General features: G+C 36.9%; 1 protein-coding gene across 1 annotated transcript in view; it reads right to left on the bottom strand.

Moving 5' to 3' along the window:
- LOC137284822 (methylcytosine dioxygenase TET2-like) overlaps window positions 1–20907 on the bottom strand; it is a 45778-nt gene extending 24871 nt beyond the window's left edge. Inside the window, exons 1-2 of the mRNA XM_067816819.1 lie at window positions 20746–20907; window positions 2950–3592 (exon numbers count right to left, since the gene is read on the bottom strand). Coding sequence (XP_067672920.1) covers window positions 2950–3567 — 618 coding nt within the window. The 5' untranslated portion in view covers window positions 3568–3592; window positions 20746–20907. The remainder of the gene's footprint in view (window positions 1–2949; window positions 3593–20745) is intronic.
- Window positions 20908–21306: the final 399 nt, after the last annotated feature.

Genomic DNA, 21306 nt, shown 5'->3' on the forward strand with positions numbered 1-21306 from the left:
GTTTGTTGTTTTACATCACACTCAGCTATATTCCAGCCATCGTTGGAAATAATCGGCGGCCCGGAACCCCAAGGTTCTTATCCCAACTATCGGCAGGCCTTGTGGCCTTCAGTAAATTATCTGTCTTGTTTCTAGACTGGAAAATTTAAGTACAGCAAACACTAATTCCAGCTATATGCTGGCGATCTGTAAATAATCGAGTCTGGATCAGACAAACCAGTTATCAACATCATGAGCATCGATCTACACAACTGGGACACGATGACCTGTGTCAACAAAGTCAGCAAGTCTGACCACCTGATCCCATTGGATGCCTCTTATGACAAGCATGGGTTACTGAAGATCAATTCTAACCCAGATCTTCATGGGTCATATGCATAATGGAAAAGTTGGTATTCACCAGGAAGGAACATTTTGTTGGGTTTTCTTGTTTCTTGTTTAATGACGCACTCATCAATATTTCAGCAATATGGCAAGAGTCTATAAATAAGTGAATCTTGTCCAGACAATCATGTGAGCAACAACATGAATACTGACATACGCAGTTTGGATACAATGACATGTGTCTACCAAGTCACCAAGTCTTGTTCCCATTAGATAGATGCCTCTTACTAAAAGCAGCATAAAACTGTACTCACTCACAAGCAAATCCTCACACAAAAATATCAAATTCAGCTTAAACAACCAACAGCTGGATACTGAATGTATGTCACATGCACCAAAGCCTAGATGTAGCCTGAATGCCAGAACAGCAATGAAATATTCCCAGACCATGTTAATTGATACAGATGATATGGGCTGCCCTGGGTAGTCAATCTGATATCAACAACACTGGATATATTCTGCTACTACTGTCATGCTATTGCCAGGAGCATGATTGACAGCTATGTGTGCTGTACTTAACATGAGCAGTGATAAATGGTTGTGGTTTGAGCTGAAGTAATGATGAAAGGTGAGGGACAGATCAGCTGTCACTGCCATAACTTGACTAGTTGTAGTATACATGGTTAATGGTCAAGACACTGACTAAATTCTGTCATACAATGTTACATACATGGTTATGTTTCTAATATTCAGAACTAGTCACAATACATGTCCTTGAGTTGGAATAATTATACTACTCCATAATCTTGCCATCACAGGTGTGCAGAACTATAAAACGATGCACATAAATACTAAATGACAAAAATTGTTGAATGTGAGTTATGTCAGGGGTTTTGGGTTTGTTTTTTTCAAAGCCACTTGTCACAGGTGAAGCGACTTTAAGAATCTATCTCGTCCTGACGGACTGATTTTCCACTTGCTCTGATTTTCATGACATAATCATGATGATGTAATTATGAAAGAATAAATCAACATGGTATTTGATGATCATGTTTACTGGCCTGTCTATTGAGAAGTGATAAGTAGCAAAGAAAATAACTTTACTCTATTTTATCATTGTAAAGTTTAATTGACACATTTTGAGCTAATAGTAAATAATATCCAAGTTATTTTACAGTTTGAAACTGTAAGTGGAAATTATCCAGTAGCCCACAGACAAGTAAGATACCATTATTTCACTGCCCAAAATGACAAATGACTTGTACCGGGCGTCGGGCAATGGGACTTTTGATACCCTGTGTATCATCTACAGAAATTAGGTAAAATCTACAGGTGGTAAAACATAACATTGAGAGACAGCATAATGTGTGTTACATTTATGGACAGTTAAATGTATCTAATATCTACAGAGAGTAAGCATTGTATAATGTACATAATAAATAATAGGAAAGTGTTTGTGAGATCTCCTGACAGTAAAACGTGCAATGTCAACTAGGACATGCATTGTGTTGGTAAAACCTACCGATAGTGAAACATGTCAAACCTGCAGAAACTAAATAATGAGTAACATCTAGGGATAGTAAATATCATATCTACAGATGGTTTAGTGCACAGCTGTCAATTGTCATATCTACTGAGTTGCATGCCAACATTCTTTGGTAGGTCTATAGTCATAAAACAGTGAATTAGGTTTAAACACAGGAATACGTCTTGGATTAGTCACAGTCGCTGAACCACATTATTTTCCCCAATGCCTTGCCCTCCCTGCATTGTAAAAGCCCTGAAAGAAGCAAGCCTAGACTTTCTCAAGTTCAGGAATATCTGGTCTCCTGAAGGCTCCCTTTCAGTTCATATGTGTTTGCTTGTAACTATCAAACTTAAATATTTTCAGAGCATTTGTCTAGTCTTGGATCTGGCACTACATCAGGCATAATTCTAATGCAGACTTTCTGCTTGCATAATTGTGCCACAACACATCCTGAATAGATGACCAGTGGGTCGTGGAGAGAGCGGTCATTCAGATCCAGCTGAAGCTGGTCTTCACAGAGTGCAGTCATCCATGCAGATCTTATGGAGGCAATTATTACCAATCATTTTATGTTTTAGTCACCCCCTGGATACTCAGGGGCTGTTTCACCCAAAATCATCAACTCCATCTTTCTAAAGGTTTGCAGCCATCCAATGGTTATGTAACAGTTACGAAACATGTTCTTGGAACAGCTGAATGATGAACTTTCCTGATTGCTGTGACCAATATTCAAAAGTAACATCATGTACAATGCATTTTGTCGCAGCTGGATGTCAAGCAATCATATTAAAAACTGAGACGAAGCATGTGATCACTAGTAAGCTCTTATGACAAGAATGGTGTACTACGTACCTATATCAGTGTATGAATTAAGGCCTATCTGATCTAAAATTAAAGCTAGCTAGCCTAATGGTCTGGTGCAAATTCTAGATGTTCAACAGATTTGAGTGAATTCTTGGTGTCTGGTCTGGTTGAATCCAGTTTGATGTCTGATGTCTGGCTGGGTTTGGGGCTTATTTCATACACTGCCTATATACTAGGAATCTTTACAGAGACAAAGAACAGGTGACATAACAGCAAATGTAACAAAGCCTTACCTTCTGTGACTGTGTCTTTCCATCAAGCCCTGTCACATTTCCTCCTGTGTTTTCTCCTCTGGGTAGCTGGGGCAAAGACTGGGCACGGAACAGTGGGGATGGGCTTTCCGCAGCTCCACCGAATCCCCCTAGACCACCAACGCGTCCTCCTGGTCCCCCAACTTGTCCTCCCAATCCTCCAGGTTTTCCTCCTGGTCCTCCTGTTCCACCTGCCCCGAACAGTGTCTGCTGCATGGCTCGCATCTGGACCAACTGACTTATCCTCCTCTTAAGGTTCAGCTGCGCATCATTGGGAGTGACTGCATCGGGTATGCCTGACCTTCTGAAATCTCCTGGTGCATTGTCCTGATTTGGGTAGAACATCGACATGTCCCCACCCCCAGGGTACCCAGCTCTTCCCTGCATGCCCACAGCCGCTTGACTCCCTACCATGCTGTTGAAGGATGGGAGGCCACTTGGCAAGCTCACCGGTCCAGCTTGGGAACTGGCGCTCTGAAAACTGTGAGCTGCCATTGCTGCAAGGTATGCCGGGTCTTGCATGGCATCTACCATTGAACGAGCATCCGTCATCCCCGGGCGCCCCCACCCAACCTCAGCCTGGGTTCGATCCTGCTCCATAACATCACCTTCAACTCATCCCACACTGCAACACAAATAAACAATACTTAATCACCATGTCATAGAAAAACCTTCAATGCAGATTTCAAGCAAACCTACTTAAAATTATAAAAAATAAGTTACGTCAGTTTTAGCAATATTACAGCAATATCACAGTGAGAGATACCAGAAACACACTGTGCCCAAATTGGAATCAAACCCAGGTCTTTGGCATGATGAGTGAACACTTTAACAACTGGACTACCCCACTGCCCCAAATACTTAAGAACAGAGCGTGCATATATTCGCATCCTCCTGAAAGGTGACAAGGACTGAAGCCAACGTTCCTAGAGGTAGGGGCATCACCTGACTTTTACCACAATTGTGATACACTTTGTGGACCCATGAATGAAGCTCAAATCTTCCAACATCTGCACTCTGCATGAGTAGCTTCTTATGAAGAATAATAACCTATTTTCAAACAACAGACATGACAGAATTAAGGATTAAGCTGTATGTCACATGAGTGATGCGAGGTACAATCTGTCAAAATTTATCTCCTTTCAGGCAGATGGCTGGAACCTGGATGGCGAGGCATCAAAATCTCACAAGTTCAAATTTACCCAGGCATATCATATTTCAAGAAATAAATTTTGTTTTAAACAGTACTACTGATGCCTTGTACAAATTATGTATTGCAATTGTGTCACAACACAAGGATCTAACCAATCCAGAAATACTGCATCATAATTTTTTTGTTTCAGCAATGATAAATCAACTTTTTAACAGAACAGGAGATGGACCAAGTTCAGATTTTGTGAGTTTAGATATTTCACCTTCATGACATGAATGAAGAAAAAAGATTCTATGAAATTGTTTGAAATTGAGAACAGCATAACTGATTGGTCTATGTATTCTGTTCAGACTTGTCAGTTTGATGTATAGCTACAATACATCTAAAAAGAAAGTAAACTTTTTAAAAATAATTCATATTTCTTTTTATTTCATTGACCTCTCCATTCTTTTCTACACTAGAAAGACATAAATCTACAGTATAATAAAAGTGTTATTTTCAATTTTTAATTTTAAATATTCAAGTGATTTAATATAAATGGATTGCAATTTTTTTCATAAACTGAGAAATATAAACAGTGTCTGGATATGACCACTATCCTGTTATCATGGTTACTGCCCTAATCACAATGGTGATCATGATTGACCGTGTTATTCTGTACCACCTGATAAGTGTGCATCTTGCTTCAGCCATTATCAAACAAGTTGATCAACTTATACGATCAACACCCTGGTAACAAGACAATTCCAGGCAAAATATTCTCCTAAAGACTACTCTGCTTTAGTTCAAATTGAAATTTTACAGCCATTATTACACAAATAGCTCAAAAGTAGCTCTGACATCAAGTTGGACCTATCGGGAAAAGTCACTTTTGTCCTATGTGAACGGGTACTTCGTATCCTTGACTACAATTAACATCACTGACTCGAGTCAACAATCTTTAGGAGTAGAAACTTCAAACATATTTTCACTATTGTATATTACAAAATATCAGTAAAGCATTAGTTGTAGAGCAAAACGTTTATGTTGCGTTAGGCTTGTCAGTACTAGTAGGGTTCAAGGTCATCCCTCAGCTTGCGACATGGGGCTACATGAGGCAGACAGCTGGAGAGGTGTTCCCAGGGCTTTGTTTATGATCTGTAGCGTGGTCTAAAAATAGACTTTCTGGCTTTCCCCTTTCTCGTGTAAGTTTCGTAAGACAGGCTAACTTGGAAACACATATTATTCAATAAAATCCTACATATTTTGACAAATGAACTAATACGTGAACAAGTGTACCTGGCGTTGGCCTCGCATGAGGAATATTTATGTCCAAGGTATTACCAATCATTCCAATATATTCACAACAAATAAACAATCACAATAATTAGCATAAAAGGAAATATGCAATTCAGTATCTTCAAATTATGATAATGTTCATGGTAAGTAATCAGATCGCTTTTTTTCTGTCTTTAAGTGATACATTCATTATGTTTTGAATTAGTATCTGTTTGGGCATAAGATTTCCAGGTGCATAACAAAGCTTTCAATGACAAAGCAACGTAAGCATGAGAAATTCTGATAATATTGCTCAAATACGTGCAAAACCATTGAACCTAAGAATCCATGTTGCCAAATCATTGTGGTATGCTGTACATATTTAGGGCATTTAGAAGTAAAATACATAAAAATGAAGATTTTTATGGATATCAACGTCTTTATTATGAGATCACAACGTTTTGGAGTTAATGCTTACTCCTTCATCAGGTGAATGAGAATGGGGTACAGAGCTATATTTATATGTACAGGTAAACAATAACAAAGTAACAAGTGGAATGAGTTAACGAAAGCCAATATATAGCCAATCTACCTGTGTATATCCATAGCATCATCCCTAATCATGTACATCTTCCTTATCCTCATCCAATCATGTGTATGTCATCACCATTGGCTTCCATCCTTAATCCCCAATCATGTACATCGTCCTTAATCCCCAATCTGTGTTATGTAAACATAATCTTACCATTCACTGGCTTCCATCATTGTTATCATAACTGTCCCCTTCCTATCAGTGCTTGTTTATAGTGGCTTCCAGCTTTTGTTAACTCATTCCACTAGTTACTTTGTTATTGTTTACCTGTGCACATAAATATAGCTCTGTATATACCCCCTTCTCATTCACTTGATGAAGGAGTAAGCATTAACTCCGAAACTTTGTGTTCTCATAATAAAGAAGCTGATATCCATAAAAATCTTCATTCTTACGTATATATTTTGTTACCTTTGGACTAACAGATTTGATGCTGCTGCTGCTGCTGATGCTCTCTCTCTTTCTCTCACACTTTTTTTCTCCCTCTCGCTCTCTCTCTCACACTCTCTCACACACAGAGCCAGCTCCCTCCCCGCCTCATCCGTGTTGTCCTGAGCAAACTGCAGTCAGGGCTGACTGATCATGAAGCTGTTTTCGCAAATTAGTGGGTGGGCCTTTAACCAGTAGACCTACAATTCCACTCAACAGGCAACAATTGGAGTTGGATTGTACTTCAAGATAAACCCTCACCAGGACACCATGGTAACAGAATATGATGCTCTTAACGTTCGTCCAGCTATCATCACAAAATTATTGTGAAATATAGCTTTTTCAAATTTAACCGGCACAGGAAGGAGTGACTTGCAACAGTCCTGATTCAACACTTTGTTATGCCCACCTGACAAGAATGTACCTTAGCATATCAAGGTTTGTTTGTTTTTTTCAATCAGGGCACACATCCCCTTAATTATAAAGGTCCTCATGACAAGGAATGTTTTTCATACTATGTTACAGGTAGAAAGAACTGGACAGTTTTCTGAAATGTGGTTTGATTTAACATGTGACAGTGTACCTGGGCAGCATGTTTAAACTTTTACAATGCAAGAACAAGAATATAGCATCAACAGAAGTATGACGTTGGCACATGCACTGCAAACTGTGCTTATCACAAAGTACAATATTCAAACACTGACTGCAAATATGTTTAACACATAGTACAATGTTCAGACATTGGCTACAATGTTGTTGTTTTTCTGTACAAGTGCAACTATGCTTCAAACAAAGTATGTGTTGAAACACTGAGACACATAGTACAATGTTCAGACACTGACTACAATGGAGTTATGTGCAACAAGTGCAACTATGCTTCAAACAAATCATGTGTTGAAACACTGATGACAACTGTGCTTAAAACAGAGTACAATGTTGAAACACTGATGACAACTGTGCTTACAGTAAAGTATGATGTTGAAACATTGACACCAACTGTGCTTAAAAGAAAGCACAAATTTGGCACACTGATATCAATAACACCACAAAGATGTAGAAATGACTGGGAATCATCCACATATTATTTCAAAAAATCAAATGACTTTTGTAATTATGAACCACAGAATCTTGTAATCAATTACATTTGAATAAAAAGATAAAAGTAATTCACCTTCAAAATAGTAAGTTTCATAGCACTTTCACAAACTGAGGCATGCTTAAAGAGCTTATAAAGCATTAAATACTTCCTGTTCACATAATTCTGATATGCTTACATTCCGATTTTACATTCTATTTCTGGACTAAAGAACCATTAACATCATCGGAACACTTTGAAACATATTTTAATGAGGCCTCACTTGACCAGAATAGCTCTTTCAGCATCAATCCTGAAGTTGTTTCTTTCAATGGAGCCCACATTCAACATATAAGCAGGTCAAAAAGAATAGTCATGCAACATGAGACAATGAGAAATATAAGGTAAGCATATAGCTCAATATTTTTCGTAAGCCAGATTAATTCTACTGAGGTAAGTGGCAACAGTCACCAAATGCACATACAAGAGTTAGTCTTTAAGAGATTCAAAAACTGAAAACATTTCAATTCTATTTTCTTTTAAATTCAAAATGCAAGACTCCACGAACACTGGCCTGTTTGTAATCTTTTACGTTCTATGCAAAGCTTGCCAAAATTCATCCCAAACTGTTATGTTCTAATGACATCATATACTCCTAACAAAAAGCCTTATTTTGTCCAAGAGACCCATCCACTATTAAGGTTAACTGTCATGTCAGACTTTGGCAATTGGAGCACAAGAGCTTTGTTTATGAACCACAGCGTGGACTAAATATAGATTCTCTGGCTTTCCCCTATTACACGTGACCCAGTTTCCATAATAGGTCATATTTGGCACAAATTCCAAACACTTAAGCTTTGCCTCCCCACATTATATGCTCAGAAATTATGGTAAACAACTAAATTTACTTTTTACACAACCTGAATTTCTCAAAATAAACTAAAATATTTTGCCAATTAGTATTTCAGTCGATGAATCTTTAAGTCAGCTTGTAAAAGCAACCGCCTGATTGGGACATGTTAGATAATCCCCCGATCTTACATTAAACCTACTGCCTGACAAGCTGTACAAGCTGTTTTTTTTCAATAGTCACTACAGAATTCACCGTGAAAGTGCCCCCATTTCCTGATTCTCTAGACCCATATATGGAAATAGGTTTCCAAGTTTGACAGAACATTTTTTCTATATAGAATACAAAACACATGCGTGCCTCAAGTTCAGTATTTCATAATTTTAATATTTAAAATTATAAATATACCATACCCAAATTTGAACATTGTTTCTTAAAATTCAACAAGCATATTACAACTTGATCGTCATAATGTGTCAACATTTTTTATGCATCCATATATTTTGTCATCAACAATTCCTAATTTACTTTTTAATTTGTATGTTTTTATTTTGTTAGGTGACGCCTTAATAATGTAAAAGGACACTGTATTTTTGGCAAAATATTGAAGTACAACAAGCTCTTCACACACATGACTATTTTCATTTACCTTGTCTATCTACCACCCCTGTATTCTGCAACGGGACCAGATGGAACGAGTCTATGACACACATTTCTGGGTCAACACATACTGATGGATGGAAAAAAAAACCTCTATAATAAATAAACCCCTAAATCTTAAAAAACAGTGCAAAAAATGTATTGAATACCTCAGTTCCATGTAACTATCTCTGATGCAATTTTCAAATCATAATACCCTGACATGTAATTTTTTATGCAACATGTTTTTATCAGTAACCAGTGGTTTCTACAAAAACATTTCACAGAATCTACCAACGGTCATAATATAATGTGATTTAATTGACAGAATCTTCATGATTTTGAAAATGTTCTGGTTTCATCAACTCATCTTGGGCAAATCTGCTTGAATTCTTCTTGTTTTGTGTAGAATAAAACTTGCGCTCATGCATGACAAAATAGTGCCCATGACTCATGAAAATAATATGCACTGATTCGTAACGACTCCTGTGGTTTCATATTCTAGGTGAACCCTGCTTATTCAACCATCCTTGAGATATGACAGTGAAGATCGGGGTTAGAATTTATCTCCAGTAACCCATGCTTAATGTAAGAAGCAGCCAACGGCTCAGGCTCGCTGACTTGGTTGATGAGTGACCATATCCCAATTGTGTGGATGTATGCTCATGATATTGATCACTGGACTTTCGAGACCGAAATTGAACACTTACAGACCCATGCCATATAGCTGGATTATTCCTGAGTGATGCATAAAATTTGACTCCTCACTCACACACTCACTCCTTGAGGCAGTTGGACTGTCATTTCGAGTGGTTTTACTAACTATGTAACTATCCCCTAAGTGAAGTCAACAATGCTCTATACTAAATACTAGCCATAAAACATTTTCAATATTCATAGCAATTGTCCAACAAGAGTGAGTGAGTGAGTTTAGTTTTAAGCCCACACTCAGCAATATTCCAGCTATATGGTGGTGGTCTGTAAATAATCGAGTCTGGACCAGACAATCCAGCGATCAACAGCATGAACACCGATCTGATTGACTAGGAACTGATGACACGTGTCAACCAAGTCAGCTAGCCTGACCACCCGATCCCGATAGTCACCTCTTACAACTAGCTGAGTCGCCCTTACAGTAAGCATGGGTTGTGTCAGAGACCATTGTATGTTTATAATGCTATCACATTCATCTTTCCCTCTTCAGAATCAAATAGTGACCACACCGGGTGTTGCGATAAAGGTGAGTATATCCTGCATAAAACAGTGGTGATCATCACACATGCATGCACCTGTCAGGTCAACTGTCCACTGCATGAAACATTGGAACAAATAAGAAATATTTGTAACTAACTTCAAATTCTTAAATATAATCAGAAAAAAATAGTATTTTGGCATAAAGCACTTGTTTCATTACATCTCAACTAAACTGATGGGACTTGATGTGTCAGTTTACTGCAAAAGCCTTGTGAGGACAGGATAATTACTTGCTCAATGCATGCATATAACCAGGAACTCCAAGAATTGTCAGCTTAGTTCCCTTGACAGGCATAATGGGAATTTTGATTATGTCTTTATTTTATGCATATTTATTTTCTAATTAAAAGGTATTTTACACTCAGCAATATTCCAACTATATGGTGGCAGTCTCTAAATAATTGAATCTGGACCAGACAATCCAGTGATCAACCACATGAGCATCGATCTGCACAAAAGAGAACCAATGACATGTGTCAACCAAGTCAGTATGGCTGACCACCCAATCTTGTTAGTCTTGTTAGCCTCTTACGACAATCATGGGTTACTGATGGTCAATATTCACAGGTTTCAATTTCAGAAGATTTATTTATCAACATTACATATTTTCAGGGATTAAGTGTTAGTCTGTAGCGGGAACATACATGAACGGTATTTTTTTAAATATGTGTTTAGTTTATGTATATTTATTTTCTAATTAAGAGGTATTTTACAGTGTATCTCCAGAATGCACTCAATGTGAAAATATATAAGTCAGCATTCCTCATGAAAGGTCTTGTTTTCACCAAAATAAAGATGACTTCTCAAAAAAACCAAACACATTAGCTATTTGTTAAATATAATCATATGAATTTTAGTTTTTTTTCATTGCATCTTAGTACATTTCATCAGACTTCGGACTGAAAATGTCTTATCAGGTACATAGAACTCCATACTAACTGTTACTGATACGCTTGTCTGTATACAAACTGTACCAAACATCTGACAACATTGGAGTTGCAAGAACTTCCTTAGTACAGGATTGTGTTTTCCTAAGTAGGCATCTTTAAGAAAGTTTTACCACACATCGTAGTCTGTGTGTCCCAGCATTTCCTTGATCCTCCTTACCTCCAGCTGGGCATGACTGCATTAACAGTACATTGCATGACCTCTACACATGGATCTATCATCTACTGTACACCCATACGTATTAAGATTTTATTTTCCTGTGCATTTCATGGAGATTTGGTATCTATGAAATCTCTAAGTCCGGTGCAAGAAATATGCCACATTTCAAATCCAATCAGCAGAGTAGAACATGTTTAGCTTTTAGAAGATTAAGATACAACATTCTATATGGAGACCAACTGTCTGTGAGACCAATAGTCTATCTTGCAGTCCATGAACTACAATATTTTTTTCCCAACAACCCTTTATGAAATGCAGAAGATCTAAATGAAACAAGTCTAGATACTCCTCGCGCTCTAAAATTTCCCATCTCAGTGGGATCATTTTCAATTTAAGAGTGAGTGAGCATAATTTTATGCAGCACACAACAATATTCCAACTATATGGTGGCAGTCTGTAAATAACTGAGTCTGGACCAGACAGTCCAGTGATGAACCACATGAGCATGAATCTGTGCAAAAGAGAACCGATGACTTATGTCAACCAAGTCAGCAAGGCTGATGACCATCCAATCTTGTTAGTCGACTCTTACGACAATCATGGGTTACTGATAGTCAATATTCACAGGTTTCAATTTCAGAAGAATTTCAACATTATGTATTTTCAGAGATTAAGTGTTAGTCTGTAGGGGGTACATACATGAAAGGTATGTAGAAAATCTGGGGCAAGTTGATTCAAATGTTTCAGCCACAGACACCATTACATGTTAACTATTTGTTATGTCACAAGACACATTTCAGAAATAGCAACAGTTTCTCATATCAAGAAAGTTAACATGACTTCTGTTCCTGTAAAGATTCCATTCAGCTAATGGCAGATGCCATCATCTTGTTACTGTGGAGATAATGCCAAATTTATTCCTGAAGACTCTCTCCAAGCTAATAGGTGTCATGACCAGGCATACTTGGCGAAATTGAAAAAGATTCTGTAATAAACTTTGAATAGATCCGCTACCATTGATCTGTTTTCTCAATGTTTGATTTGTCCTGACCATAAATCAATAGACAGAATTAAATCTGTTGGCTTGGAAAATCATTTGCTTGCCATGAAAACTCGCTCAGAGGCACTGGCCTCATTAGCTGGAGTAGGGAACTGAAAACTGAATTTATTGTTGGTACAAAACTCATTCAGTGCTATTTGATAACAAATGTTCTTCAAAACCACAGTTCAGTTCATAAAAGACTGGTTCCAAGTTGTCTTTATGCTGCAGCTCATTTATGATATGCAGAAATGAATCTTTTCATGATCTAATCGGAGAAATCGATTTTAGCCAAGACCATCCCCAAAGAGTCCTTAATCTAGTGATGTGGCTTGGTGAACTTAATGAAAATCAAACTGAACAGAAAACAAATTATACAGTCAATGGGGGGTGAGTTATAACCTAGGGCTGCAACAGTTCACTAAGACCTCAGTTTGATTCTATTTCACTGGACCCTCGATTTGAACATTTTAGATTTGATTCTTCAGACAAACGTAAACATAAAATTATATTTAACTTTCAGTCAGCTTTTCAGTGTGAAATCCATCATCAGTTTGGCAATGTCTACTAACAACAGTTCTCATTGGATATCATGTTTCGTCTTATTTCTGAGCTAGAAACTGCTTGAGTTGGAGTCAAATTTATGCTCTCGCTGTGTGGAAATAGTTAATATAGATATTGAAATATTGAATCGAAACAATGATCATGGTTATATAAATAGAAACTAAGGTGTCACACTTGATTTTTGATGAATCAAATGATTCATTACAGTTCTGTTATAATCTAACATGGCAGTGTTTCCTCCATAAACCAACCGATGAATAAATGATACTCTACTGATGTGACATATACAGAACCTAAAGGTTTAATCTTGTGCTAAGTATACTCAAATAATGGAGGCTTACTTGAGCTTGAAAACCATGTCAAACACAAGATGGAGCATGAATACAGACAGTACCAGGGCTGAGGTTCAAGGATCGCTCAATATGTCAATAACCAATTCAGCCAGGACAAGACAGAAATACTGGTAGAGATCTGGGTCCACTGGACCAAAAGACAAAAAGTGGGATCAGCAATGACTAAACCTCGCACCTTAAAAATACTTCGGTCAACAAGCACAAAACCTAAAATCTCAAGGTCCAAGCAGACCAAACCCCAAAATTGATAAATACCAGGGTCTACCAATACATAAAATTGATTCAATTTTCACCAATTTGAATAAATTTCCACGAACCCCCAACTGTGCTGCAATGTACTAAAACTGAAATACTTAGCTACCTGCATTGACAAGACCTAATAATTGATAAATATCTTAATTCAGCTATGACGAGACAGTTACCTCTTAAGATTACCTGCTTAAGATTCGCAGAAAATTTCATTTAACATAGAGGACAATCTTTCCTCATATGTTCAAACAACTTAGCCTCATGTCATCTCACATACTTCTCCAGTTGACAGATGCAAGATCTCCTGTTAGACCCAGGTGTCTGCAAGGTGATAACCCTTGCCTGACTACCCCTGAACGATAAAGACTCCTTTATACATTGTAAACACACACTGAGCATACCTACAGCTTTTGTCTACGTCAGTCACACATAGCTCCAACCATAGCAACATAAATATCTCATTTCCTTAACCTTTCCAAACCAATGCATATGAACAGGGGGCAGTGAGATCTGTGTTGCCCTGGGGAGCACATATTTGTGTTAGTGGACTGACTACAGTGTGAACGTCAAGCAGTTGGAGTTGTTTCTTATGGTGTCACTAACATGACTATAAGGAAGTGTAGACCGTATCTGAAGGCAATGACATCATGCTATGATCTATGACACAATGAAAATTTGGTCTGTGCAATGTCCTTGATAATGATCACGATTACAGTGATCATGTTTTCATTAAAAGGAAATAAAAGCAACAAACAAAGTATATAATTCTACCATATGTTGTCAATTATATCAAGTATCAATCTATGAATCACTATCAGCATGATTAGATGGTGATAATAGTAGGTAAGAAATATTGAATTTGTCTTTTTTTTCATAATGAATTTGTTGTTTGAAATATTAAGCATGTATATTATAGCATCTGTGCATTTATTGTTTTTGACCAATTATAAGATACAGTTGTCAACATTTACCAAGTACTACAAACTCCAAAGTAAACCTTAAAACTGTTGCGGGAACAGAATAGAGTAACGGGTCTAGAATTGGAACTCCTAAACTGTTTGGTTGAATTTTATGATGTAGTTCAATACAACCACATGTCAGCTTTATACAGAAGAATGGAGGTTTGGTCAGCTTTCATCAACACAATTACACTTTTTTCGTAACATCAGCAATCAGTTGACTAATAACTGATAACGCTCACAAGATCTTACCGTTTATATATACAATGATTCAAGGTTGAAACATTACCTACCTACGTAAAGGACAGGGTTCCTGGCCGAGCTTATTGTGCCTGGTCTAGTTTATTCATCAGGTGCCAGTCATAAGCTTCAAAGAAAGTTTGAACGTATTATTTCATAACGGCCAATGCAACAGCCATTACTGCCTTGCTACGAAGGACACGGACGAACTGTAAGCTATAAATAGATATTGGTTTTTCCTGTACGCTTATATGACATACCTGTATGACTCGGGCTTCCCCTACAGGTTGGTGTGCGTGCCAGTCAAATTTAGCCTCATGATTTAATGAGATACGTGTTACATTGCTCTTCCACAATAAAACTCCTCAGCTTTAACATAACAGTGATGACCACTAATTTTAACAAAACATGGCTTAGCAAGAATTGTCAAAAAGTCTCAAGAAATTGATCCATGTATGGAACAATTTACTTTTGCGGTTTGAAAGAAAAACATTTATGAAAAATTTGATCTTGAAGAAAACATCCTGTTATCACAAAGAAATCCTTTATAAATTCTGTTGTTTTTTTTAAGTCAGAGATTTGTCATTCATTATTTCTCAAATGGATACTTCAGCACAACTCTGTTCAATGCAAGGAACCACTTCAGTGGCATAAAACAAACCCACCTACTGAGTTGTTTTATCACACAATGATGACCTTCAGATTTTCAAAAATAAAATAAATTTTTCATAATTTCTCCATAAACTGCACATTTTCAAAAAGATGTTCCTTCGTGCACATTAAACATCACTTAACCTGGCTTAGTTAAGTATTAACTGTGTGCCTCTCGTATGCATTCCCATGGCGTAACAGCACAAATCCAACTGAATTGATTCTCTTGCGTTAATGTTTGTGATGACTCATCAGCTAATGTTCAGCCCTTGGGAATAACCTCAGAGGGGATGTGTCAACTCGTGCTGCAGTCTTGTGACATAATTTCAGCACACAATTATGATTACACCCAGTGCGCAAAGTTGTTTCCAAATTTTGCTAGTCAGTCTGGCTATCTTTGCCTAAAAGTTAACAGCCACAGAACAATTCACACCACGAAATATGTATGTAGAAACTAAGCAAAGATTATATTTACAAAATGACCCAATGGCCAGATTTACTGGCCTGACAAGATTTCTTTTGGCTAAAGGGCCAGTGGCTAATTCACACACTGTTGTCAATCACAAGAACAATAATTTCTCCACAAGACCATTATGATGACAACTCTCAGTCAACGTATGTTGTTGTCAGTCTGAGTAGCATCAATATAATCTACATAAAATTACATACTGCTTTCTCTAGTTTTGTTAACTCTGTGTAAATTAGATTGATATACTGAACATGCATTTGTTACTACATCACTTCATTGTGAATCACAGGATGTTGCTGTTAATACAATGTTAATTAGTTTTCATTCTCTCATTGCAAAGTGTGCTGCATGACTGCTGAATTTACACGCATAGCTGTAATATGGTAACACAAAAATGTAAACCATAATGATTATTCACAAAACATTTCATACTGTGCATACTTTCATATTTGCTGTAGTGTAACATAATAGTTATCCGTCATTCTTGAACATTTTGCTTTGATTTTATCTCATGAAAAATGATTTTATCCAAGGCTATACACTGGAGATTAAATTCCGCTAATATTTGGGTTTTTTTGTTTTAATAGTGATAATGCTAAACATTAAAATAGAAAGTATAATCAAACCAGATGCAAACAGGTATACATGTTCCTAATTCTGCATATATTATCTTTGTCAAAACTTCCTCGGTTGAAAACTAAAACGGAAAACATTTTCGCCCTGATTTGTATTTCAAGTACAGCAATGTAAAACTGTCCTTCACATTCCCACCCAATCAATACCGCAGTGCGAAACAGTGAAAAAATACACTACTAGGAATCGTCGTGATAAGTAAGTAATGACTTTTCTCTACTGAGTGCGGGGGATGGTTAAAAGTAACGCTCGCATGTGAACTAGACAAAACAAGGTCACAGCCTGCTGGTAAAGCGAAGGTCGACGCTTGGGCTAAAAATAGTCCCACTGGGTTTTCCCAAATCAGCTGTCATATATCGATGAGGTTGTTGCCATGTAACAGCGTAAATGTTAACGGATATGTTATCATACTTTCCTAATCAATGATATTAGAGCTTTATTTAGCATGCTGGTATGTCTAGAATGGGTGTGAAGCATTCAGAAATAATACTTGTAAATAGATGGCTACGCCTTCACGTTCTGCATTTGGTTAATAGAGTAAGGTTGTGGCATGGGGAATAATCATGTCACAGAAAAGAAAAGATCATTTTTTAACCTTAGAAATAAGATTTGCTTTTCATGCTGTGCCTACAAAGGAAATCTGTCCTATACATGAACATGGTTAGAAACGATAACTTGTCTGGCCGAGCTATTAAACTCATTCATTTTCTTATAACTCAAATAATGCTACATATGGACATAATCCAAATTCTTTGATGCTCATGGCATCAATAAATGGATCGTATGCTACATATCTGACAGGGAAAGAAACCTTTCAAAATTTCCCACTAGACCACAGGGCCTGTGAGTGGACAATAGTTAGAGGTCCTGACTGTACTTCACAGGTCTAAACATCTATAGATTTACTTAACTACACATCCAAAATTCAGTTGTCACCAGTGGTCCTAATGAATTTTTACAAGCCAGGGACCACAGGACCATCGTAACTTTTTCACTCTGATTATTCACAAACCAATGTCATATAGCTGGGATATTGCTGAGTACAGCATTAAACAACAAACAAAAATAAACTTATGGACAAATAGCTATGTAGATGTCTTGATAAGCACCAGTAGGGTGCCAGTACCTTTGACAGATATATGACTTCTGAATCCTGAAACTAAATTGTTTCATAAATTCAACAGTTCAATCAATGTGGACAAAAAGCCTGACATTTCCGTGGAACCTACTGCCACATTCTGCTGGCGGCAGGAGTTATTTCCTGCTCGTGTGATTTTATTTCCTTGCTGACCTGTGCCATTGTGGCAAGATACAAATCGTGTCACAAGGACAACAAAGTACAGCATTTTATATATATTGAAATAAATTCACTGCTGTATGATCAATATTGCATATGTACAATTTGGTTTGGGAATCCAAAGAAAACCTACTTAAAAACTGAAATTGTTGGTCGACATGTGGCATATGTGGAATGTATATATTAGGAATACATGGTATACCATATATCACAATGTGCTTTTCAAACAATATGTATTGCAATATTTTTTCTGAGGACCGTTTACTGGGTAAAGAACATATGAAGTTTTTGTGATTATCTTTATGGTGTAAATAAAAATCTACACAGATTTTCATTCACAAGAAATGTTTTCCTTTGTTATTCAATGACAAGACGGCACACTGTAATACTATAAACTGTATGCAAACAAAAACAGAATCTCTGACTATACAACCTAATTTTAGAAATTGCTGTTACCAGAACCAAAACATGAAGCAAAATGTTAGCCAGGCTAGATTCCTATGTCCTAAACTTAACACTTGACTTTTGTATATTTGAGAGCTAGCATTAAAGCAGTCTTATTCTATATAATGACACCGACAGCTCTCACTGGCTGCGCTTTCTAAGCAACAGCCTTGGCATACATGTCATAAGCGTAAGATCAGACAATATGCTAATAAAATCAGAGTAAAATGTTGGTTTGTTTTTTTAAAAAAATAATCCTGATAGCTACTCTATTATTTACTAACAATCATGCTCTAGAAACATACAAAAAAAATTACAAAATCAAAAAAATATATTTTGTTGACACTATTTTCTCCCTTATCTGTCTACAAACTTCCTCGTCAATGTATGAAGATTTGTGATTCAATGCGAAAAGTCACTAACATAGTGTCACAGGTTGACACTAATTAATACATTCGCGACAATTGTTCATCGCTTGCCAACTCTTCATTTCATCGCATTTGCGCAGTAGCACAAGCACATCGCGGCACAAGTTAAAAATAGATCCTGGTTTTCCCCTACACACTAAACATGTCAAGCGCCGAGTCTCTTCAAATTAAACCGTCAGTGTGGTTAATATCTTACCTGAACTGTACGGATCGTGGTTTGCTGCGAGAATAGTACACTAGTAGTACTGATGGCTGACTCTACATACATATCACAAGGTCAATAACATTGTCATCAGCTTATCTGACAGCTGCTGTGACAGCTGTATAATGGCAAATCTTTGCGGCAAATCGGTCAGTTTTGTAACTCGTCACTTTTCAAACAGTTTGTCTCCTGCTACCATATATTTACCAAAAATAATTTTTCAAATACATACAAGAGAAATAAAATGTATTTTTGAATATTTCCACAATATAGATACATAACATGTGTGTTAACTATTTCAGATCAGATATTTTCAACAATATTTTTTGCAAATGTTCCAACTGATTTCATTTACTAAAAATCACTCTAAAGAAATATTACTGCTTAAATCATTTGTCCAAGAAATTCGAATATTTCATTCTGTATATAATTGAAGAAATATGTTTTCATGAATTTTAGAAACATGCAACATTACAGCAAAATCTTTTATCACATTTATGAGGCTGTGATTTTATAAAATATTTAGAGATTTATTTTTTTACATCTTAGAAGCATATAACATTCAACTACAAAATTTCTTCTCGCAACTCCTTAATGAGGTGTGTTCAAGGTTTGTGTGTACTGAAGCGTCCTGTCCAAGACACTATACAGGTGTGCAAGCATCATACTTATTTAGCAATTAGAGTCATCATTGCCAAGTGTCCAGCCCATCAGCTTACAGTGTCATGGGTCACCTAATCCATTTCAGCTAATTTATTGTTGCCATAGCAATTCACTTGCCCAGTAGCCCTGATTCAATAATAATGACCCATCCGATTGAATCATTGATTGGAGTGTCTGAGGTGATGAAAACATCTCTGCAGCACACATAAGCATTCTTGACAGAAAATATTCCATTAAATAAAGACACTGACATTATTAACAATACAGTTCCTTCCTGCATGTGTTCACAGGAATAAAAATGTATGTGAATCAATATATTAATACATCATCATGTTAAACTAAATTTGGTTTTTTGGGGGTTGGGTTTTTTTTTAATTCACAAGTTATCTTTAGGTCGGTCTTGATGCAAAAAGTAGCATTTCTTTACATATGCAAGTTAAAAAGTCATGAACCTAAAAATTATAATAAATTAATATTCATTAGACCAGCTGATGAATGATCCATTGTAAAACGAGTTATGCTTTGTGTAACACTATGTGTGATAGACATCATCATGTACAATCACACAGAAAAAAAGGATACCTTTTGCAACATTGTACCTCGCCCGAAGTGTGTTATATACGATAACACACCAGCTATTTCGCGGGGTTTTCGTGCCTGATGGAGTAAGGTTGAAATGTGTCAGATGTGTATTGCTGAAAGTTGTTGCAAGTTCTGTGGTGATGTCAAGCTTTCAGCATAAGATAAGCTTTTCCAAAAGAAGACGTTTTTTGGCAAGAAAAAGTAAACATTGGCTTAGACCAGGACAACAACCAGTACGTGAACGATCCGAGATTGAGACATGCATTCAATTCATTGTCTGAGGGAGAGACGCTATAAATAGCACTCCGCATGAAATACCTCTCCCGATCGCGTGGGGGAGTTGTACATTTCACTCAAAATCGTGCAAATAACGGTACATTTAACAGAAACGGACGTCACCGAGCAAATCCTGGATGACTGACGCACGTGTAGTTGGGAAATATACTTGTGAAATATGCATCTCTTTAACGTAATAAGCTGTCAAACAGTGCAATCTTGACGCATATTCACCCGAGGTCAAGACAACCATATTGAAATAGAGGTAAACAGTGGCCAACGATGGGTAGAAAAATTTCTCGGAACAACACCTATTTTGAAGATAATATGCAGGTAGTTTGTATACAGGACGAACAGGGTGTATGGTATTTACCTTTGCAGTTCTGCAATGTCACAAGAAGGCGATCTATTCCTGAACAAAACTAGACCCAGCTCTCTCTCGCTCCCAATGCAAATCGATCCTTACCGAGGCCAGACTGAGCGATCACGTGACCAGCGTTGTGGATTTCCCTCTCGCGCTGAGCGGCACGTTTCTCTGTTCATATAATCACTGTCAGTTACACACATCGCTCGTGAAAAGATAAGTACTGTAAATCCATCTAACAATAACACTTAAAGAGACATGAAATAAAAATGATATCACACTTATATTTAAGTTGTATGTAAATATTACAGTGCTACTACAAACAAATTAATGTGATTATTAATGTTTTGTCACCGACGGATTAGTTTGAAAACTGTTTAGATTAGGATTACTCTCATGGAATAGTTGATTATATTAAATAGTAACCTTAGAGTATTTGTTTTCCAAATTTGATTTAAAATACATTTATGCGGTAGCTTTATCCCAAGGTTATTTTTGTCTGCTGTTGATCGATCGTGGGCCCACTGGCATGTCGTGATTACACAAAGGCGATAAATTAATCAGAAACAT

Source organism: Haliotis asinina, chromosome 5 (assembly GCF_037392515.1).
Source record: "Haliotis asinina isolate JCU_RB_2024 chromosome 5, JCU_Hal_asi_v2, whole genome shotgun sequence".
In the NCBI taxonomy this organism is placed as follows: domain Eukaryota; kingdom Metazoa; phylum Mollusca; class Gastropoda; order Lepetellida; family Haliotidae; genus Haliotis; species Haliotis asinina.